Raw genomic sequence first — 24887 nt, 5'->3', positions numbered from 1 at the left:
CCACACAAAGATTTTGGCTTTTCTCGGCCATATCTTGGCCACTGAAGCAATAAGTGAGGACCATTGTTGACCTAGAAGTAAACCGAGAGGGACATCTTGCCCCAGTAAAGCTCTAAATGAAAATTGACGGAAATAATACAGGGGAAGAATCTCGGTGTTATCCTTGTCTGAGGCCAATAACAAAGATACCACAGTAAAGAACCCGAGAACGCCAATCCAGTGGCTGCCGGGTCAGGTGGTAAATAATCTCGCCTGCAGCTAATGAGACACTGGATGGCAAACGAGAGAGGACGCTAAGAGTGTGTGACCTAATTCTCATGGTAATCCTTCTTGTACTTATAAAGTGAGTTGAAGTGAGGGAAGTGAGTGACTGAGTTGAGTGAGGAAATGAATTGGTCTGACCCTTCTGTTACTATAGTGTTCAGTTCAGAAAAGGAATATCGAACCAATATTGCCATATATAGCATAGTACTATGTTCAAAAATCACGAGCGGAGGCCAGCTTGCACTTGTGATGATAGTAGTTGTAGTAGTATAAGAGGTCCAGCTTGTTGGGGCAGAATACTGAATCGCAATCAGAAAGAAATGGTTGACAAGGAAAAAGAACCCGTCTGTTAAGTCGTTCTGTGACAAAGGGATGGGAGCTTCATCAGTACATTTCATTAAGGACAAGAGTGAGCGCACTTTTGAATAGAGCTTAATTTCATTGTGAATAAGCTTTCATTGATTTTTAAACTTACCAATTTTGCTATGTGGAGGTCCAGCTTGTTGGGCCGAATTGTGAGCAGGCTGGACACTGGGAACAGGTACGGGAAGGCCGCTGTAATAGGCGGCGGCAGCGCCATTCAAACCGACACCAGGCAGACCGGGTATACCAGACGGAGGCTCGTTTGGATATCCACTTGATTCTACCTTCACTGTACCTTTAAAATAAAATAAATTGTAAAACATCAAAAATTCAGTCAAATAAATAAAGCAAAGCTGTATCTGGTGATAGGTTTTGTTTTGATGCAGTTGAAAGTTGGATGATTGGCGATATGTTACAAAACCTAAATTTTGAGGGAGCGCTGAAACTGAGGTGCGCCAATCAAGTGGCCAGTAGTTTCCACATGAACTATCTTTTTAGGCGTCACGACCGTGGGTGACACCCCTCCCCCTAGATTTCGAAAAATACATTTATTTTTGTATCTCCATGCTAAAAAGAATTAAAGAAAATCTTTACTTCCCCCCCCCTCCAAAATTTTCGGCAACTGGCACCCAGATCAAGATCCAGCAACATTGAGCTCAATACAAAAAGCTCGTTCTTACGATTAGTTTTGTGAGTGAGAGGAAGGAACATAACGCACCAAAAAAAAAAAAAAAAAAAAAAAAAAAAAAAAAAAAAAAAAAAAAAAAAAAAAAAAAAAAAAAAAAAAAAAAAAAAAAAAAAAACAAATCGCATGAACCAAAAAAGGCAGAAGAGAATGAATTGAGCCAATGTAACAAGCTTAATTGAAAGAACGGGTTGCAAATCTAAGTTCCATCAAAGACGGTACATAACACCTTCTCAATGATCATAGCCATGTCCTTCTATACCTAGAAGGTATAACCGCGGAATATTTATATCACGGGAACTAAACCAAGCCACGAAACAACCCAGTAAATATCCCTCACATTTGTATTCTTTCTTCATCTATATACTTCTTTCATTTATGCCTAAGAGGGAAAACCAGTCAATGTCTGTCATAAATTACTTCTCCAGAGTTCTTCCTCGATAAAATTCTTCCTATTGCCTCATTTTCCGAGCTTACTAAAGGGATTCATTTGCGAAAAGAGCTCACATAAAACCTTACCTTTCAAATGAATAAAAGCACAAGCCCCTGAATGGCTTTTAAAGGAGGGGAAACAGAAAATACATTACCTCCTACGCAAGCAGGAGGATGGGTTACAATAATATCTCAATATTATTTGTTGAAGCCCTCCCTTTCAGTAGATCAGATCAGATTTCGGTAGATCTTTTCAAGAGAGATTCTTTCAAGACCCGAAAGAAGTGCATGTTAAATCACTATTTTTCAAGTATTCAAGAAGAGTGGGGTCTTTTGAAATAGTTGAAAAGTGGGGTCCAATCTAAGGGGGTGGTGTCCCCACACATTTGCAAAGATGTTTATAATCATCATTCACCAATTGGGTATACTACAGTATATCCAATTGGATATACTATTTTGAAATCCCTTCTAATCCCTTTTTTATAATGAGTTGATCTAGTATAATTCTATATCAATTTCAAAAGCTTGCTTTTACATATAATTCCATGTTTTCCCCCTCATACAATTAAGCAAATTTTTAATTTTCTTTTCTCAGATTCATGAGACCATGCATAAGTTGTTCCGATTTTTCCCCATTCAACTCATAACCTTTTCTCTTTGAAAATTTGTTTTCCAAAAGTGCATAACTATTAAGTCTAGGCTTCTCTCTCATTCCCCTCCAATATCCCTTTTCATCCAGAGGAAAACAACAGACGAGGCATTAATTAAGGTACCAAAGAGACAAGGGAGAAAAAGAGAGAAATTCCCCGAATCAGTAGAAAGGTTCTCTTACGGGGAACAATTCCTCGGAGAAAAATACAAAAAGTGGATGCCGGACATGGAAATTGTTCCAAATAAACTTTAAAAAGATAGAGCTGAGTAAATATAAAAGATGAACATATATTTAGCCAATGGTTGTCGTGGAAACTCCTTGTTAGCAAGAGCTGATACATTGTGAGATCTTAATAAACTATAAATAAGATGAAAATTAGGGTGTCTGAAAAACAAGCTTTCATTGAAAAATTGTCTTCCCTTATTCCCTGTATTCAAAAATATGTAAACTTGAATAATTGAGTTTACGTTTTATTGATGTTGGTCAATTTATGTATGTTCTGTAATACGTCAAATATAATCTCTCGTAATGCTTCTGATTTTTTTATTTTACCAAAATGGCGTAGCTAAGGGGTTTTTTGCACTGGTATATAGGTATTTACAGCTGACAGTGTCTTAGCGTGGTAAGGAAAATCAATACCGTTTTAGCTATGATGTGATTTTTTACATCGAGATACGCAAAAAAAAAACACATTTGAGAAAATATTTGTGTTTATGTATATTCAACTTGTAAAAAAGAAGAGAACTAGGGTTTCTAAAGCTCTTTTTGAAAACTTATGCACACTGTATACTTCGCTATTCCTTTTCGTCAAAAATAAAAAAAAAAGTAAAGTTTGGGCACTCTTAGTTTAGGGGGTGTGTTTGTCTGTAGGCATGGGCATCGATACGGGAGGGGAGGAGTGGTTATCCTTTGGAAAATCATTCATACAAATCCTACTGACTTTTATAATTTGCTGAACTGACGTAGCTCTGAGGAACTTTTTTGTCCTGATTATCAGTATTTACAGCCAGGGCCGTACCTAGGTCTTTCGTTGGAGGGGAGAATAGGGGGAGGGGGTACAAAGACTATACAAAACGTGTTTAAATGTATTTTTATTACATTTTTACAAGTCAGGCAAAAACTTTCGGGGAGGGGGGTTAATCCATAACCCCATCCTGGACACGACCCTGTCTACATCCATTAGTTTCTTAACGTAGTAAAAAAAAGCTCCATTTGAGTACTTTTTTTTACATAGTCCTTGACATATTAGCAATACTAGAGCTGAGTAAAAAACACAATTTGAGAAAATATTTGTGCCAAGTCAACTTATACATTAAACATCTTTAGAAATTACAAATAATAAAGGAATTAGGGTATCCAAAGTTATTTTCCTAAGTTATGCTCATCGTGTACTTCGCTATTCCTTTTCATCAAAAATGAATAAAGTATGAAGTTTGAGTACTCCTCAATTTAGGGATGGATTTGTCTGTAGGCCTGAGCAACGACAGAGGGAGGAGGCAGTGGCTACCCGTGCGGAAAAAGCAATACATTAAAAAAGTGTGAAAACAAAAAAAAATAATGAAGAAAGTTCACAATTAAATATAAATATAAACAAAGCTTCAGGTAATACTCCCGGCCCTGGGAAGTTTCTTGGCACCACTCATCCCTACAGTGACTAAGTATCTAAAATTTGGAAATTAAACCAAAAAATTTATTAAGTTTAGAGTTAAGGCCACCAAGAAACTTGTTGCACATTATAGCCAAAGTTTTTTTCTAATGTAAATAAAACATTTTTATAGAAAAAAGTTTGGATCGACTACATTAAGTTTACATTTTTTTAGCTTTTTCTCGCCCCCCTTATTTAAACAGGATTTATATGTACCCAATAATGACAATAACTAAATTTCCAATCAATATAATTTCGCTTACAAGGAAAAACCGTACTGGAGAAAAATAAAATAAAAAGTAATACTTAGTAATTTGTTCTATATTTAGAAAAGACACAATCTTGATAAATGCAAGAGATGAATACATTTTTATCCAATAGTTGCTGTGGAAACTCTTCGTTATCAATAACTGATACACTGAAAGACTTTCGTAAACTATAAATAAGCAGGGAATGTTAAATACGAAGGTACAAAATTCGTCAGTCAACAGTTTAGGAGTGAGGCTTAAAGGGGCTTTTCTAACAGAGGACCCAACCGCTTAAAAAAGTCATAGGCCTATATTTTTATCTTTATTTCATTCTGATTAAGTGAGAATATGAAAGGCCCTTGGGAACAAAAGTACCAATTCACAAAATGCAGGGGGAGGAGCAAGGATTTTTCCGTCTATTTTTTACTGAAGATGCAAAAAAGGATATTTCAAAAATCTAGACGGGGAATGGTTTTATTTTTCAATTTGTTTAAATATAAAAAAAACACATTTTTTCTAAAATGAGGAGGGTACTGCATCCATAATTGGCGTCCCCGTTTGGGAGTTTCTTCCCCATCCATCCTAGTGCACGATTAGAAATTCTTAATCAATTCGCTAAACAAATTTTGCTCACAACTAGAAGGAACAATTCATCCAAGCAAAATGATAAAATATGATAAAGAATTGGAGAGCAATAATAAAATTGACAAAATATGAAAAAAATAGGGCCCTGTAAATGATTGAAACAAACAAATGTTTACCAAAACGTTTGTCATGGAAACGTCTCTATAATATGACCGGTATATGGAAAATGACAATATACTACAAGTAAAATAAAAACATGAAAATGCCTGGCAAAAAAAAAAAATGTGCAAAAACTCATGTGATAGCAATTTTTATGGATATAATAAAAATGACAGTATTTACAGCCAGAGCATTACATGAGATTAACGAAAAATAATTCATTATAACTACACCTGAAAAAAAATATATTACCAGGTGTTACATGTCTGCATGGCAAAATACTAGGCAAAAACAAGTTCTGCTCCAAGTTACTTTCCTACTGGACGTTTTTACCCCGCTCGGCATCGAGGATCTCTGATACTTCCAGAAGTGGTTTTGGAGGAGGGACAAAGGGGGCCTTTGTCCAGGGCGCAGAAATTGCAAATAAATAATCTAAAGGTTAAGATCATTTTGTAATTTTTGAAATTACATTCTTGTTAAAATAAAGTAGAGGGCGCACTTAATAAATGAAAATAGTTAATAAATTATAAACTAATTGATAAAATAAAAATAAACTGTAGAATAATTAAATAATAGTAATTAAAATAATCAAATTAAGATAATTAGTGATAATTAAGTAATTTAAATAATAATTAAAAAATAAATTATTAATTTTTGAACAAACTGAAAATAATCACGTTAATAAATGAAAAGTTGTTAATATTTAGCCTGAAAACTTTGTGAGAAACATATGTGAGGGGGGAGCTAATCAAGATTTTGCCCCGGGCACAAGAGAGCCTAGAACCCTCACGGATACTTGTTTGATTTATAATGAACGATTTACAGTCATCTTTTCAAGGATTCACATCTATCAAACAGACAATATGTAACCAAAATGTATACACCCCTCCCCCACCCAGGATTGATATCCAACTTAACAAGTTCAACCAGTTTTTCCTTTTGTCCTTCTTAACCTCTCTTCCGGGAGTTGAGAGGCTGAGCTGAGCCTTGATGAGATGGGTACTCACGACACCAAAGGTAACATATTACTACTTAGTATATTATGTTATTACCAACAAAGTATTATTATTTTCGGTATAACTATTTCATAAGTGAATACCACCAAATTTAAGCTGATTTCCAATAAAGAAGACAAACAATAATAGTATAATACATGCAAAAAAAAAGAAAAAAGAAAAAAAAGAACATCAACCAAGGTAAATGGATCAAAGCTGTTCTAAATGGATCAAAGCTGTTCTAAGTCATGTATAAAATTAACGAATCTGAAAACAGCGGAATCAACAATTCTTTTGCGCTGGGTTTAGCAGAAAATTGTTCAGACCTAGAGGCAGAAGATTTTATCCCTACGAGAAGGAGTTTCTCTGATGAATATTCAAGTTGGGGAACACTACATTTCTCGGTTTCAGGGAGTTATCCAGTGCCTTGTCATCAAAGCGAGGAAAGAACAACTATCTTTTTTGTTCAGAAGTTTCTGTTAATGGAAAATGCCAAACAGAGAAATACTCTAAAATAAGTATATTCTAAAATGGGACAAAAAGATTTGTGAAATTTGAGTAAGGTTGATGACTTCTAGGTGGAGTTTTTTAAATTAAGTGAAATGGTGAATTAAGTGAAATGGTTCAATTTAGTGAGTTAATCATTTGACTTCAAAGTCTTAAAGTTTCTCCTCACATAATCGAGGGGCAACCGATTTTCATAAATCACATAGGGTAGGTGGCGCGTGCCAAGCGTAGTGGAATTGTGCCTAACATTTTAGGGACTGTGGCGGAGCTCTACAGCACACGTGGCACTCTGAGCAAACCAGATAGTGGAAAGTGGGCAACACCTCGCAAAGTGGCTGAAAATTGACAGCTGCCCAGCTAAATGCAGGGAGGTCCTTCCTGCATTTCCCAAGTATCCCAAGTATCCCAAGTATCCTTTTCCGACTAGAATACTTTTCCCAAGTATCCTTTACGGCTACTATTACTATTGACGTTGTTTATAGAGTAATTAGTCAGATACTGATATCAATAGTTTGATGGTCATGTGTGATCTCTTAAGAGTACATACAGTAAACAACCTTTTTATAACCCAATTAACGGTTAAAGATACTTGTTTCATTTTGATTACCGTGCAGTTTGACTCTCTTTGAGAACCACCTACAATAATCACAAAGTTTTAACCTTATTTCTTCCGAGATAACATTCGTTTCGTTCAATACATTTTCAAAGGCGCTTTCAGTTTATTCCAGTTTTGCCCGCTTTTTATTATGATGTTTGAAATTACTTCTTTTTTCAACTTACTATGGGTTAGATTAACATAAAACTTGGATTAAACTGAAAGCCTCAAAAAGAATCATTAGATTATCAAATTTGCAACTACATTATTTAGTTTACAAAAGGAATCAAACTTAATTAAAGCATTCATTATATCATTTTATGAATTACTCGTTGAAAAAAAAATATTTATTATCAAAATAAGGTGTCACCCTTACAGCAGTTCTCCTTAGCAGGAAAACAAACCAAGACGGAATTGTTCCACATCAATAGATTTTTTTCTTTTAGCAAAATATGTTTTCCAGGACATGTTCGTTATGCCTGAGTAAGGAAGCAAACAGTCAAGTTTCTAAAACAAAATGGGAGAAAAATATGATAAAAGGCCGAACTGAAACGAATTTGATCTTAAATTACCATGTACTAAAATAATATAAATTGAGACTCAATGACGCCACGCATCGCTTTCAATTATCCAGTACGCCACGTTTTCGCACATGCGCTATGGTTTTCACATCCCCTGAATTGGATGAATATTCCCCGACTTCTGACTAATTTTTTCCACAAATATACAAATACATTTTTGCATAATCCTACTAAACATGAAAAAAAGGAAAAAAAACATTTTCATACCCAGCACCGAAAAAAAAAAGAATATTTGCAGCCTATTATAATTTAAGAAGTCACCGAAGTTTTTAGATCATATACATGGTGGCACATCAGTAACGTTGCCATTTTAAAATAAGATATCTTTTTTCCCATGTCAGTTGTTAGTTTCGGAACCTCAGATTCTCAACCCCAGTGCCATCCTTTCAGAAATATGTGATTTTGCGTCAAAACTACAGTTATAATATGCACCCAAAAAGTGTACTTAAACCATTATAGTTTCATAAATCATCTTAGTTTTAGACAGGGCCGTATACATTTTTTTTTTACAGAGAGGGGGGTGGTGGTACAAAACAAAATCATAGTGATTAGGGTTATCAGGTTTCGTGCGTAAATTTGTTTACCGGTTGGTTTTTTTTTTCACTTTTGTTTCTGTCGCTTATTGTTGTTCACAAGGGGAATCTAATCTCATTATAGCTTTTATTATATCATTCTATGAGTTACTTTTTGAAAAAAAAATAAGAAAACATATTCACTAAAAAAATGAGGTGTCACCCATTCAGTAAAAAATGATTGATCAGTAAATGATCAGTAATGAATCAGTAAATGAATAAGATGTTGAGCATGCGTTGTCCCACTAAGAAAGATTTTTCTTTTAGGGAAGTAAGTTTTCCACAACATGTTTGGTATGCCTGAGCAAGGAAGCAAATAGTCACTTCTCAAAGGTTTATGGTTTATGTTACCTCCGAAACATGTGGTTTTGCGACAAGACTACAGCTATAACTCGCAACGAAACAAAAAAGACACTTTATAACTATAATTTCATAAATCATCTAAGTTTCAGGCCCGTATCCAGAATTTTGTTGGTGGGGGGTGTACAGAAAATTGTGTTAATTAGTGATTATCAAGGTTTCTATGCGAAGTTTTTTTTACATGTATTTTTGTTACTTTCGGGGGTACCCCCCCCCTCCGGATACAGCCCTGATTTCAGATCCATCCCTTCACAGACCCAAAAGATAATTTGATTGTTTCTTAGATTGATTCAAACATGGCTAGAAATACAAAAAGGGGTCTTACTTCCAACACCCATGTTTTTTGTGTATTTGTAACATATTTTTAAGTTTAGAAAAAAGAACAAAGCATACTAAGAAAATATAATTCGCTAGATGAATAAAGCTGAATCTCAGCTATCAAAGGATACCAAGATTGTTGTCGGCCTTACGTTGAAAAATTAGAACAGTAGGACTGCAGAAAATATCACATCAAAATACTTGCAAATGAAGTATAAACGTTTATTATAAGTAAACAAGATTATATGTATATATATAGTATTATATATTTATATATATATATATATATATATATATATATATATATATATATATATATATATATATATATATATATATATACATATTACATATGTATTATATGTATATATATTATATGTATATTATATAGGTATTATTATTATATATAAGAATTGTAAGTATTATTATTATACGTATTATACATATACTATAAGTATATTATACGTAAATAAGATTAAATTATCGACGCATACTAACTTGCAGAGGGAACATAAAACCTTGAAACAAAGCTTTTGCAAAAAAATGTCATGTTTTTTAATATTAAAGAACTTCAAACTTTACATGTATTTTTGTTCTTTCATAGGTTGGGCAGGGTGGAATGTCAATTTCTATACATCAAAGGATCTTGCATAACATTTTTTGTAGCTACTGTCCACTCAAACTAAACTAGTTTGGATGTTTAACTAAAGATGTTTGGAAGTTGAGTTTCTTTTCCGAAAAGACGGACAAAAAAGGTAATAATTGCCTAAAACTTCATAATTTTAAGGCAGGACGGGCTCACAAGGATTCTTCCTATACCTCCCATGTTAAACATTTGGAGTTTGCCTGACGTTCCTGAATTAGTGATTTCGGCGGTTTTTATTTTAACAGATATAAAACAAAATCTGGTGAATATTTTGATCTAGTCAAATCTTAAAGCCGACAATTGTTTTTTATAATTCTAAAATAATTATAAAACCTGTTTCGGGTTTGCATTCTAGATTGCTACACTTGACACTGTTGTTGTGGGGTATCAAAAAATAGAGCAAAAAATATTCTATTCAACAATCAGAAACTTATTGCTATAATATATACTTGCTGGCTGCAGTCCCTTCAAATACTTTACATATTTGTGTTCCGAAGTCAAAAATTCCCCTCAAAAGACTAGATGTAGCTGCAATCGGAGCGCGTGAGAATGCATAAATTAGACCCAGGGGCCAACCACTCGGATTGTTCTTGAGCGATTCAGTGAAGTATTAGTTAGTTGTAGCCGGTTTAAACAGTCTGGAGAATAGGTAGCGTGCAGACACCAAACTGCCGGTTAATAAATATATATATAAAGAAATTATATTGTATAAATAATTACAAGAAGAATTGCTAAGAAAAATCTGCGCCTAATCGTAATTTTGAGTGAGAAACCCTTTAAGTTCAACCTTGACATGCTTATTCAGTTGAAGTGACGAAGAAAACTGATAACTTTGTGTTTGACCGAATGCCGCCTCTGAAAAAGAATTGACTAGGGAGTAAAATGCTTGCACTTCCGCTAGGCCTTAAAATAACTAAAAGAAAATCACGGAAAATCGCAGTTTTCATGAATTAATCCAGGGTCAAAATGAAGATTTTTACGAGTTTTTTTTTTTTTTTTTTTTTTTTTTTTTTGAAGTACCTATTTCAGCTGCGCATTATATACAAAGCTGAGTAAGCCTTAACCAGTGCCGTTTTTTTTTTATACTTTTCTTGAATTTGAATTCAGATTGACTTTAAATTGAATTTCACGTCGTGATCTTTTTAAAAGCTACAAGTTTAATTTTGCCTCAGTGATAATTTGCAGCATAATGTGTTTTGAGAAGTCGCCGAAGTTTTTTGATCATTTTAATCAGTTTAAATAGAATCAGTTTAAATAGAATTTCACGTCGTGGTCTTTTTAAAGCTACAAGTTTAATTTTGCCTCAGTGATAATTTGCAGCATAATGTGTTTTGAGAAGTCGCCGAAGTTTTTTGATCATTTTAATCAGTTTAAATAGAATCAGTTTAAATAGAATTTCACGTCGTGGTCTTTTTAAAGCTACAAGTTTAATTTTGCCTCAGTGATAATTTGCAGCATACTGTGTTTTGAGAAGTCGCCGAAGTTTTTTGATCATTTTAATCAGTTTAAATAGAATCAGTTTAAATAGAATTTCACGTCGTGGTCTTTTTAAAGCTACAAGTTTAATTTTGCCTCAGTGATAATTTGCAGCATAATGTGTTTTGAGAAGTCGCCGAAGTTTTTTGATCATTTTAATCAGTTTAAATAGAATCAGTTTAAATAGAATTTCACGTCGTGGTCTTTTTAAAGCTACAAGTTTAATTTTGCCTCAGTGATAATTTGCAGCATACTGTGTTTTGAGAAGTCGCCGAAGTTTTTTGATCATTTTAATCAGTTTAAATAGAATCAGTTTAAATAGAATTTCACGTCGTGGTCTTTTTAAAGCTACAAGTTTAATTTTGCCTCAGTGATAATTTGCAGCATACTGTGTTTTGAGAAGTCGCCGAAGTTTTTTGATCATTTTAATCAGTTTAAATAGAATCAGTTTAAATAGAATTTCACGTCGTGGTCTTTTTAAAGCTACAAGTTTAATTTTGCCTCAGTGATAATTTGCAGCATACTGTGTTTTGAGAAGTCGCCGAAGTTTTTTGATCATTTTAATCAGTTTAAATAGAATCAGTTTAAATAGAATTTCACGTCGTGGTCTTTTTAAAGCTACAAGTTTAATTTTGCCTCAGTGATAATTTGCAGCATAATGTGTTTTGAGAAGTCGCCGAAGTTTTTTGATCATTTTAATCAGTTTAAATAGAATCAGTTTAAATAGAATTTCACGTCGTGGTCTTTTTAAAGCTACAAGTTTAATTTTGCCTCAGTGATAATTTGCAGCATACTGTGTTTTGAGAAGTCGCCCAAGTTTTTTGATCATATACAGGGTGGACAAAAGTCACTTTATCATTTTAAAATGAGACATCTTTTTTAATGTCAGTTTGTCAATTTCGTATCCTCTTTTCTCACTCCGAGAAGGACTTGGGCTTTTTCAAACAGAGCTTTTCATTTCAATGTTGCTTCTATCTATCTTGAGACCCAGAGCCGTATCCAGGGGGATATCCAATTCCCCCCCCCCCTCAACACAAACAAAAAACATTTACCTTACTCGTACAAAAGTAACAAAAATACATACAAACAAAATTTTGCTGCGTTTTGAGTTTTTTTTTTTGTAAAACCTCCTTTCAACCAAATATCCCCCCCCGAACAAAAATCCTGGATGCAGCCCTGCTTGGACGTCCTCGTAGTTTTGCCCTGCTTGTACAAGTAGCTGGTGTTTAGTATGTAAAATAGACCAAAACTTTTTACACTAAAAATAAAAGTTTCTAGAATTAAAAGTCTTTAAGCTACCAGAGCCGAGTTGTCCCTTTTCCCTCCCAATTGGGCATCCTTGGCCCCGTATCGACTCTCCAAAAACCACTTCCAATAGCCCACCCAAAACTGACATGAACGAGAGTATTTATATGAATTGAAATTAACTTCCTGTCAAGTTCTTAATAAGTTTTTTTTTGTAGATGGAGGCAGGGGTTTTGAGTGCGTTGATAAATGGAATAATTACAGGAAGAGTTTTCATGGCCAGGAGCCGGGAAAGTATAGATATTTCTCTTTCTTCCTTTTCTTCTCAAATTTTTTCCTTATTTAATGATATTTTATATGATCAAGAGGCTTATATACTCCGAACAAGGGAAGGGGAAGTGTTAAATTTGTTGTTTATTTTTTGTTTAGCAAGCTCCAATCTATCCTCAACAATTTTCCATGTTCACCTTGAACATGGTGACCTTCCAAGGTCACCTTGCATAAACTAGCTTTGTTTCAACAGTTTCCAATAGTTTCAAATTTGGTTTATAATGGTTTGGCAATTTCATTGACCTCATGCTTCAAACCAATTACAGCAAATACTGAATTTTCCCCAACTGAATTAACATAAAAACCTGTATTTGATAAAATGAATGATTTACCAAGATGAAAACATTTTCCCTTGAACTAACTCTGTTTCCTTCTCTAAGACTTCTCAAAACTTGCACGATGGGGACAAGTCCTTAATTGTCCCAAAGAACGTATAATGTAGGAAGGGGGAAATAGCAATAATTCCAGTGTAGTACTTCTCCAAAGGGAACTTTTAAGTTGAGAAGGGAAGTTAATTAAGAAAGAAGTAAACAAGGTCCTCATAATAAAATCCGAATAATTCGTAATTATTTTCTAATTTTTCTAGAGCAACAACGCATTTTAAATAAACAATATGTATTAATGGATATATTAGCAGTAAACCAAAATTAAAATACGTTTTTGCTATACTCGATAGCGATAATTAAGAAAAAGAAAAGTCACATGTTTATCTATTCTTTCTTTTTTCAACCCCGAATCAGATTCACGGATGCACGAAGAGGAGGGGAGGGCGCAAATCTTCGTGTCCCAAATTTCTGGGAGCTTTTTATTAAAATCATCATTTTATTCCAACCCCCCCCAAAAAAAATTAATAAATAAATAATTCCCCAATAAATGTTTGTTCATGATAATACATTTTGTGTGAAAATGCCTATTTCGCATTCCGTACCTGATTCCATTAGTGCTTATTGCAAGTTCGTGCGTTATGACGGTTCATCGGATTTTTTGAAATATTTTAGTAAGTATTCTGAAAACATACTCATTTTGATCTTTAACACTTTAATTGAACTATTAAATTAGTTAACTCTTTTATTCTTTTCCATTCAATCCTTTTATTCACATTTTTCATGTCGTTTCCGACTATAATTGCTTTTTTTTTAGATTAAGTCGTTTACATCCTAGCTTATTTGCCCAACTAATACATTCAGAATTAAGAAAAATTATTTTTCACTTGAAATACATTTGGCGTTATAATATCCTTTAACGCTTTAACTGGTAGCCATCTTTCGATTAAACTTTATTTAATATAGGTCATGTTTCTATTAACCAGATTATCATGTTTTCTTCCCAATGCTATTCATTTTTTAAATTCATTTCGAATAATATTTTGATAAATATTTAAAAAAAATCCCTGACGAAACTAGATTGTATCAAGTTGAGAGACTGCATGAAAAGAAAGAAGCCGTTTCAACAAAGAAGCTATGAAGTTAGAAAACATTCAACATATATATAATATATATATATATATTTATATATATATATATATATATATATATATATATATATATATATATATATATATATATATATATATATATATATATATATATATATATATATATGTATATATATATATATATGGAAAGTTAAATATATTATTAGAGCTAGATAGGGGACCATTTACAAAATCTAAATATAATTTTGTTAATACAAAGGTTATGCCCTGCCTCTCCCATGAGTATAGCTAAGTTTTATACTCTCTTCTTCTAAAAAAAGAAGCTAGGTTAGAAACGGTTGAGTGTAGGAGAGTTACATTGTGCCTCCTTAAAAAAGAAAATTATCCAATACTAAAACCTCATACGAGAAGTATTCTCCGCAAGATACTCGCTACCGAGATTCTGCCCATCCCAAGCTATTTGTCTGCCCTTATTCTTATCTTGTTTCCCATTCGCTGCTTTATTACCGGATATGAAATTTTTTCTTAACTCGCACTTAACCTTAAAAAATAATTAATAAAACAACCCTTTTGTTTCCCCATTTTTAATATTTTGTACCAGTTCCTTCATTTCCTGCCCTTTTGCGTTTTTGTTGAATTTTTGTATCTCCTTATAAATTTTACTAGTTTTATTATTGTCTTTTTGACATATTCTACCTCTCTCTTTTGTCTCCCTCTTCAATATTTTCTAGAACATAAAAGAGAAAAGGAAAAAATCAATCATCAAAAAGAACATAAATAAAAAGATCAAATTAATATGATTAAGTTGCTACTCAAAATTTTTATTGTTGATTTTAGATATATATATATATATATTTTTTCCTTTTCTCTTTTAATTTATACGTTTTAGGTTATTTCTGTCTCAACAAAGAAGACATCTAGTTCAATACGACCGTCCTACTTGCCTTCCATATACCCTTTAATTTTCTTTTTTGTGTTTTTATTGAATTAATTAAATCTCTTCACAAATTTCACTAGTTCTATTGGTTTTTAATATTTTTAAATTACTCCCTTTACTTTATTTTTACTCTCTTTAGTTATGATTTACTCTCTTTACTCCTTTTTTTTATCTTTTTACCAATTCTGTTGCATAACGTTTAGACCTAATATTAAACGAAGAATTCTTTATTTGCTCTTGTTACGAGTAAATGTATTCTTTAACCTGCTTATACCTTTTTTTTCATTTTGTTTTTGACGTTAAGTTGTACCTTCTTTTGTATTCATCCTATTCTTTTTTTAATTACTGTTGTATTTTCTTGTTTTTTTTCTTATTGTGACTCCGAGGTGCGAATACGGCCGATATAGGCTCATGATAGGCATTTTAAAAAAAATAATTATGGCGTATGGCCAGGCTGGCCCAGCCATGTGTGCCACTCGTGCAGACTTCAAGTCCATTTCTATTAACGATGTATTCGGAGTGTTCTAGTTCATAGCCCCTTTATTAACAAGAAATGTTTCTAGGTATCCTTTGCTATACATCCATGGATTGTTCCCGTAGCTTGTTAATTAACGTCTTGTTGTCCTGTTAATTAATATCTTTGAATTTTATTCCCTAATATTTCACTTTCTTTTCTTACAGAAAAATAAAACTGGAAAAATATATTATCTACTTTTTAAAGAGGAAAGAACAGCTGATGGTGGTTAAGACTAATAAAGAAAAAATGGAAAGTAAAAGAAAGCTTAAGTAGGAAGCGTTGAGACTCGTGAGGTCCTTACATTGCTTGAGGAGTATTCAGGATCTATGCACGATAGAATTAATCAGTACAAAAATAAAATAAAAAATTCTTTCTACCGTGAATTAACAGCTCTACCCGGACCTTTGCACACATAAAGCGAGAATTTCTTTTAAAAAATACTAGTTATTTTGTAGTAATTTCAATAAATCTCATTATTTTATACTTCAAATCCTTGACTGATCAAGGACATACTTCTTTTCGCTCATAGAAGCCCCAAACCTCAATATTTCGTCAACTTAGGCATGTATCTCACTGAAATGGCAACTCTGGAGACTTCCCTCTTCAATTAGACCCATAATCACAAAATTCACCTACCAGGATTCATGAAGTATTCTTTGTTAACACAATTTCTTAAATTATCTGGTATTCTTCCAACAATGGCTCGCCGTATCTCCCCTGCTGCCATCTCCCGAAGTTCTGTACAGGCAATGTCTGAGTAAAAAGCCGCATGAGGCGTACATACCAAATTCGGCGCTTCTTTCAAAGGTCCTGAAAGATTAGAAAATGTTAGATGTCAGCAAGACCGCAGGCTCTTAGAAGATGAAGCATACTATCTCTATATTCTACTACATTTCCTTTCAAATGACATTCCGGTGCTCCGCTCCGCGAAGAAAAAAAATAAGTAAGCAAGAAAACAAGTGATTTTAGGTGCTGCTGAAGTTGGATGGGGGGGGGGCTGTAAGCTACCTGTGTGGAATTTTCAGAAATGGCAATCTCAATAGTGCAACTTTCATTTGATTCGACACTGTTTTAAAGGGTTTTCATCTCTCGGAATTCCCATAAATTTGTTTTCGCAATAAACTTTCAACCTACAAATTAATAAGAATCTTAATTAACATTCAAGAATCTGATCCCAAACGGCAATTTTTCTCACTTATCAGTTTTTTTTAAGCGTGTCTAAATTTTCGGTTACAATGAGCTGAACTTCGTTCTTTACTAGGTTGCAACGACTGCTGCAACTATATTAAATTACACTTTCCCCCGCCCCAAATGACTAAGTCAAAACAACCAGGCTAAATTGCATAAGAGTTTGGAAAGAGGTGTGTTCAAATTTTAAGGTCTTTTACTGGGTTGTTCCGGGTCATGAACTGTAGCGTTCCGTTTGTTTATTTGTTTCAAGTTGGTACGTGGTTTCAACCCATAACTTATTATTTTTGAAAAAACTAAAAATTCGCTTGGTTACAATTATTCAATTCTTTTTTTTATTAAATAAAAAAACAAGTTTTTTTAAATGAAAGTAAGGAGCGACATTAAAACTTAAAACGAACATAAATTACTCCGTATATGAAAGGGGCTTTTCCTCCTCGACACCCCGCTCCTTACGCTAAAGTTTTTTATTGTTTTAAAAAGTAGAGTTGCGAGAAAGAATCAAACTTTAGCGCAAGGAGCGGGGTGTCGAGGAGGAAAAGCCCCTTTCATATACGGAGTAATTTCTGTTCGTTTTAAGTTTTAATGTCGCTCCTTTCATTTAAAAAAAACTTAGGCTAAATGGCTTTCTCTTAGTTTTGATCAGACGATTTTGAGAAATAAGGGGTGGGGAAGGAGGTCTAGATGCCCTCCAATTTTTCGGTTACTTAAAAAGGCAACTAGATCTTTTATTTTTTAACGAACGTCTTTATTAGTAAAAAAAAATACGTAACTTAAGAATTAACTTACGTAACAAACTTTTATATTCTTATATTTTTGATTATATATATGAGGGGGTTGGTCCCCTCGTTAATACCTCGCTCTTCACACTAAATCTTGTTTTATCCCAATTCTTTAAGAATGACCCTTGAATCAGAAAGGCCGTAGAATAAATAGTTGAAATTATTTTAAAAAATTTTAGCATAAAGAGCGAAGTATTTATCTCCTCCTAAATACCTCGCTCTTTATGCTAGAGTATTTTTAGAACCCCTCATATGCGTAATAATCTCTGTTCGTTTTAAGTTTTAATGCTTCTCTTACTTTCAATTGAAAAAACTTTTTCATGTTTACATTTTCATTGTTTTTTTTTTTATAGTAATGCTAGAAAGTCCTGCGCCCTTTTCATTGAATTTCTCTTCCCCCATGAAATATTCCTCCAAGGAAAGATCCTCCCATATAGCCCCCTCCCCTGAACCCCACACCCAAACCAAAAAAATCCCCCTGATAACGTCGGTACACTTCCCAGTAACCATTACTGTATGTAAACATTGGTCAAAGTTTGTAACTTGCAGCCCCTCCCCCAGGGACTGTGGGGGGTAAGTCATCCCCAAAGACATAGTTATTATGGTTTTCGACTATGCGGAACAATATGGCTATCTCAAAATTTTGATCCGTTGACTTTGGGGAAAAAATGAGCGTGGGAGGGGGCCTAGGTGCCCTCCAATTTTTTTGGTCACTTAAAAAGGGCACTAGAACTTTTCATTTCCGTTAGAATGAGCCCTTTTGCAACACTCTAGGACCACTTGGTCGATACGATGACCCCTGAAAAAAAAAACAAAAAAAAAAAAAACAAAAAAAAAACAAATAAACACGCACCCGTGATTTGTCTTCTGGCAAAAAATACGAAATTCCACATTTCTTTAGATTGGACCTTGAAATTTTTTCTATAGGGTTCTCTGATACGCTGAATGCGATGGTGTAATTTTCGTTAAGATCCTATGACTTTTAGGGGGTGTTACCCCCTATTTTCTAAAATAAGGCAAATTTTCTCAGGCTCGTAACTTTTGATGACAAAGACTAAATTTGATGAAACTTATATATTTAAAATCAGCATAAAAATCCGATTCTTTTGATATATCTTTTAGCATCGAAATTCCGTTTTTTAGAGTTTCGTTTACTATTGAGCCGAGTCGCTCCTTACTACGGTTCGTTACCACGAACTGTTTGACAAATCACACCCTCACAAGCTCAGCTTTTGTTGTGCAGCTGATTTTATAATAAACTATTGTACTTCTACTACTACTGGTAAAGGAACTTTTGCATAACACAAAAGGCTTTGAGAAATTGCGAGTTTTTCACTTGTATGTTTAAAGGTCTAATAATCTTCATTCTATTTGATGGGCAAACGAAGGAATAAGAAATGTGAAACCCGAAATTTTAAGAATATCTACATTTGTCTAGATTCAGCATTAGTAGAACGTGGAGTGAGTCGCTTAGCCTTTCTGGGCTACCTGGTCTCTTTCTAGGGTGGCAGCTAAGATATCAGATGGTGTTCCGTTTCTGTTTATTTGTTTCAAATTGGTGAAACACCATAGGCCAAAATTTATTTGACGATAGATTTCATTGTCAGATCTATTCTACCCACTTCAAGAAGTGCCACCGTATGAATAAAATCCCCAAAATCGATCTGAGCGATCATTTTCTATTAAATCAAGTCTTAAAGCCAATAATCTATACAGGGCGATGATTTTTTTTAAATTTGTTGTGAGGAAAACTCTGCTTAGCCTACAAGGGTATGTCGCATAAGAGGAGGCTAGATACCCGTTGTCTGGGCTTTTAAAGAGTTCAGTATACTAATCCAACGAAGATCTCTAACGAATATTTTTTAGCTTACGTTCGAAACTTTCTAAAACGCACGTCATAATTGATATGGCAACGGGGTAGTGGGTACGCAACTGTAGCAATCTCATAATGTCAAAAATGATGTTGCTTATGGGGTTTCAAAAGAAGAAATACCGGGGTTTGGTTCTCGGTGGTCTAGCACACGAGGGAATCCGTCTTTTCCTTCATGCGCGCTATCACGAATTTTACTACTTTTTATCTATAATTATTTGTGCAACACCACCTTACTCTTTTTTACGACGTTTTATGTGTACATTGACTTCTCCTTGCTTACGTGAATTCATAACACCTGTTGAGCATCAATGGATTTTCTGGCTCTACATTTCCTTCGATTTACGACAATTACTTTAACCTTAACAGAAACATGTTTATGCTAAATTTCGCACAAATATTTTAACTATTATGTTTTACAGTCGTAAAAATAGTGCATACGTAACAATATTTTTAGAGGAAAGGGGATTATAGGATTTGGGCAAATATCAGAAGAGAAAGATTTTTAACTTTTTCTTTTCTGCAGACATTCGTTACAAGAGTAGAGGAACCGAGTCTGAATCTAGGAAGGTACCTCTGTGACCTAAAATATCTTTAGGGGCTATCCCAATGTGTGTATATTTTTGAATGTTTCCCGAATATTCTCGTCAGTGGATCCTTAGACGATTCCCAGGGACCCTCTAACCTTCAGTGTGCATTTAATCGAAGGAAATGTAAATAGAAAATGATAGGACTGTTTTGAAAATATTTTAGTTTTAAAATTGTATTTTAATGCGAGTTCTTTTATATTCTTTTTTCATTTATTTTGCTGAGGACAATCCTTGGATACAGGGTCAAAATTTTCATTTAAAGTTGCATTCCACTGTCTTATAAAAAAAATCTGTATTTTTCTACTTATTGTTTAGAAATAGGGACATACCCTTAACTGGTGCGGAGGGTTCTTTCTTAGAAAAATCCGGAAAAGTCACGTCAAAATGCACTTTTTCGTATTTCACTCTCCCAAAACCCACCTACCCAACGTTTCAACATATGTGTGCAAAAGGTTTGTCTAATATGTTGTGAATTGGCAACATAAGATAAATCTGTTGGATGTCTTACATCAGTGGTTTCCAACCTATGGGGTGCGCCCCCACGGGAACGCAATACTGTTGCAAGGGGGGCATGCAGCCAAAATATTATTTTCGAATTGGCTGCGAGTAAAGGACGATATCACCTACTTTGACAAACAAAGGTTTAGAAATTTATTTCCATTTGTAACATCTTCAAGATCTGTCAAGATCTAGTTCTAACATCTGTAGAAACTGGTGTTTCTACAGTAGCTTGAAAAATGAAGTATCGATCTCACTTCATGGTTGAAAACGAACTGAGAACCGCGATTTCTTCAATGATGCCACGGTTTGAGAAAATTTGTACTAAAAAAGAAGCTCAACCATCGCATTGAATTTTTATGTTATAGTAGTATTAATTATATATTTTTTGTTTTATCATATTTCTTATAATAAATATATTATATTCTTACATAATATTGTATATTTTGTAGCTCATTAAATAAATTATAACCAGTTAAACATTTATGAAATTTGATTTTTAGATAAATTAACGAGACACAACAATTTGTTTTTTAAAGGGGGGCCGCGCCATTTTTTTTAAGGGGGGTACCGGTACAAAAAGGTTAGAAACCACTGTCTTAAATAGACACCCATATCTTAAACCGAAGTAAATATCCTTTTTGCAAGTTCAAAGATTGTCTAAGGGAATACTTGGATCCTCTTATGTGGCAAATATACCCTTTTCCCCTGTGTGCATATATGATCGTAAAAGTTGTCCTTATTATCGAATTAGCGATGTATGATACTGCTACGTTTGATGTATCCAATTTCGCTCCCCTTTAACAAGTATTTCATAGCGAGATACATCTTGATTAGAAACTATGTTGTTAAATCTTTGGAAAACATTTTGACGAGATAACTCACAAGGATTTCATTTCTAAGCCAAGAACGCATAAAGACAACCGTATTGATTAGAAGGAACCAAGAAGGATCTGTCCTCGGGAATCAAACAGAGAAACTTTTCCCGGGGAAAGGGAATTGAATCAACAACTGAAAGATATGGAAAATGTTCCTGGCGATCGACTCTGTGGGAATCCCGAGCTCATGACTCAATCCCAAGTGAAAACAAAAGAAGAAAGACGACTTTGTTTCCTCCAGAAATGGATAATCTTATGGACAATGATATTAGCTAGAGTCATGATACAATCCTTCACAAATAAGATCTGTTCGATGGGAGAAAACATTTTCTACGTAGGCCTAATACTAAATTTTAAAACAAACAAAATTGCTCCATAACGAATTCTTAATTCAAAGAGACACAAATTCAGGAAATAAGAGAATCCAGGCTGACCGTAAACCGACCAAGCTTGACTGAGTAGATCTTGGCAATTCTGCATTTCCAAACGGAGATAGCTGTCGAGAAGAAGGAGTTCTAGTTAATTGCGACTTTTAACACATCCAGAAATTATCCTTCCACATAGGATGAGGGGTGCCCCACAGGCAGCGCCGACCGTGGGCAGCAGCAATAATTATTAGTTCGTCTATACTTGGCGGCATACGGATATGTACAAATCATCTTAGGCGTTTGGCCGATTCGGTGGAAACTGGAACTTGGGACCTTGAGGAAGTGGCATTCCCTTAGTAGTAAGATTATACCAATTAAACTTCCGGTTTTAAAAAAGCCCACGAAAGCTTTTTTTTTGTTCTTAGAGAAACAGGAATTCTACCGAATCTGAAAAACGAAGACATCACTTACCGCTGAAAAACGCCAAGACCCTTATAAATGCACGAAACACTGGGATAGAATTTGGAGAAGAAAAAAAATCTTAATATGAAATTGAGCTCCAAAGGTAACAAAACACCGATTTGTTATGTTTTTAGCTAAGATGCAATGAACATCTCCGTGGTTAGACTCAGTGATTAAGCTTAAGTTTTAAGAAAAATAAAGTGATTTTTTTTCCTTTTTTTCTTTTGAATTAAGAAGAAATGAACAATCTCAAATAGATTAAACAAGCAGGTTGAGAAAAAAACGTAACAAGGAACATTTTTAGGATGTGTTGCATTGCAAAAAGCAGTATCCAGAAAAAATGAAATAAAAAGGTATTAAGACGACATAGATAATTTAAGTTCGATTCAAGAGCTTAAGTTAAATCCAAGTTATTCAATTAAATTCAAGACACTCTAGGGTTATCACTTTTCCAAAAGAAACATCTTTATAAAATGAAAGCAATACCATTAGATTTCTTATTTTATGCTATTTCCAATTACGATGGTGACTTTTCTGACAATGCATCATGATCCGAGGTTTAGCCCTATCAACTTATGAAATATAAACGAAAAGAAAACACACAAAAAAAAAACAATGAAATTCTTACTTTATAATATCCATCTAGTCAATTCTATTAATCTAGTTCGTGTTTTAATTAATAGGTCATGTTTTGATTGTTTGATTTTTAAATAATATTTTGATAAATGTTCTGAACAAACCAGAAAACCGGTTTCGACAAAGGAGCTATGAAGTAAAACGACATTCAATATCGGAAAAATACATTAGTAAGATTATATATGGGACCATTAGGGGAAGGGGGTGGATAGTCGGGAAAGCGACCATGATATTCGGAAAAATCCAAATACGGAATCTAGTAATAATACTTATAGAAGGTGTTTTGTTGAATAGCTAATTCTATTTTTTAGCCACAACACCCTCCCCCCTTCCTTGCATACTTACCTGGAGTAGGGTAAATATTCTAGCTCCTTTTGACGGGTCCTTGATCTGTGCCACTAATATCAACCGGCAGAACTACATACTCCAGATATTTTATTTTATTGCACACACGAATGTTTCCTCGACCTTTAGGAAACAAAGCTTTCCAAACTAATTTGAGTTAGTATTCCCCCTTTGCCAACAAAAAGAAATCGGGAAAGTTTTGACTTTCCCTTTCCGAAGTTGAATGGATCGAAATAATAAAAAGCGGATTTCAAATAGATAAATCAATAGCTATCCAAATTTTAGACAAGGGTGAGTAAACTAGAAAATTAGCCTCCATCCGGGTAAGTGGGACGGTGGCTACAAAAACTGAGATAGTTTTCGCATATAGGGGAGCTAAAATAAGTCAGTGATTTGAACAACGGCCGTGACAATAAACTTTTGAGGGTATGAGGAGGAAGCAAGAATATATAGTCTGTTGTTGTATGTGTGTTGTAGAGTATGTCCTGTGCAATAAACGTTTTCCGCAATGTTTGCAAGCAAAAAAAAAACAGCAAATGTTAAAGAAAACGTTTTCCAGTGCTTTAAAACTATAAATTTCTACGTTTTAGCAATGTAAAGAGCTCAAAACCTTAGAGCAAGGCAGATGCGTAAGCGGGAAATATAACTTGGGCTGTGTATTTGTGCATTAGGGAGGGGATCAAGTAATCTTTAGAAATCCTAAAATACTTATTTTTATCATTCCTAAAAACGCTTCACTTTACCTTATCCCCAACAACCCTAATGGGCAAATATATAGCCCAAATTGTATATATTTCCCATGCATTTTCCCGTACGTGGCTCTAATTTCAACTTAATACCCGTTAAAGACTAAAAAACATTTTAAATAGTGGCATAGGTACAACGGAAAAGACCCCCCCCCCCCCCCGACTCCAACACAACTTCAAGGGTCTACTTTTTCTACTGTGGTGATGACCGTATAGTAAAAAAAAATTGACCATGTTATTCATTCTTTCTTTTGCCGTCAAAAAGGGAATACAATCTTGATTAGTAAACGAAAGTGAAGTTTTGTCCAAGTTTCCCGCCAGCAATACCCCTTTGTGTGAATAGTGACGCAATATGTAACCGAGAATTACCTGTTTTGAAAGACTAACTCTCAAGATGTTTTCTAAAATTACGTTTAAGAGTTGAATACCCGCCTAAGGGACGCATTCAGAGGTGTAGCTAAGGTTTTTAGTGCCTGGGGACAATGTCAGTTTTTGCGCCACCCCCTCTCATCGTCACTACCGAAACATGGGCAGATCACAGTATTGACCAAAAAACCTCAGTTTGGCGCCTTTGCGCCCTCAGTTTGGCTCCATATTTTAGAAAAGATGTCTCGGAAATGGTAAGAAGAAGGGTCAACAAGCAGAAGAAGGGGAGAATCCTATCGTAGACTTGCCGAGTACTTGCTCTTAAATTGAGGGGAAAAGGTAGCGAGACCTTACACTTCCATTGTTTGGTCTGTCTTTATGAAAAAGCCCAATTAGTCTTCTTTCCCCCTTGAACCTCAGAAGCAGTGCCGGGTGATAGCCCCCCCCCCTTGCGCAGCACTTCACAACACAGAATGCATCAACGCCTCAAGAGTCCCAAACTGATGAATGCATTAAATACAAGAGAATTACGTTGAAAAGTTTCAAGAATACAGAAACCTCCTGGGTGACAATTGTAACAAATAAGCTTAAATATTCTGGCAACGATGATT

At 34.3% G+C, this 24887-nt stretch overlaps 1 protein-coding gene across 2 annotated transcripts in view; it reads right to left on the bottom strand.

The window, feature by feature from the left end:
* LOC136029903 (C-terminal-binding protein-like) overlaps nt 1-24887 on the bottom strand; it is a 92575-nt gene that overhangs the window by 7257 nt on the left and 60431 nt on the right. For both annotated transcript variants that reach the window (XM_065708401.1, XM_065708400.1), the window contains exons 7-8: nt 16184-16357; nt 740-922 (exon numbers count right to left, since the gene is read on the bottom strand). In XM_065708401.1, the coding sequence (XP_065564473.1) occupies nt 740-922; nt 16184-16357 (357 nt within the window). The remainder of the gene's footprint in view (nt 1-739; nt 923-16183; nt 16358-24887) is intronic.

This window comes from Artemia franciscana, chromosome 8 (assembly GCF_032884065.1).
Source record: "Artemia franciscana chromosome 8, ASM3288406v1, whole genome shotgun sequence".
NCBI lineage: Eukaryota > Metazoa > Arthropoda > Branchiopoda > Anostraca > Artemiidae > Artemia > Artemia franciscana.
Note: the sequence above shows the minus strand (reverse complement) of the source record. Positions and strands in the feature narration are given on the sequence as shown.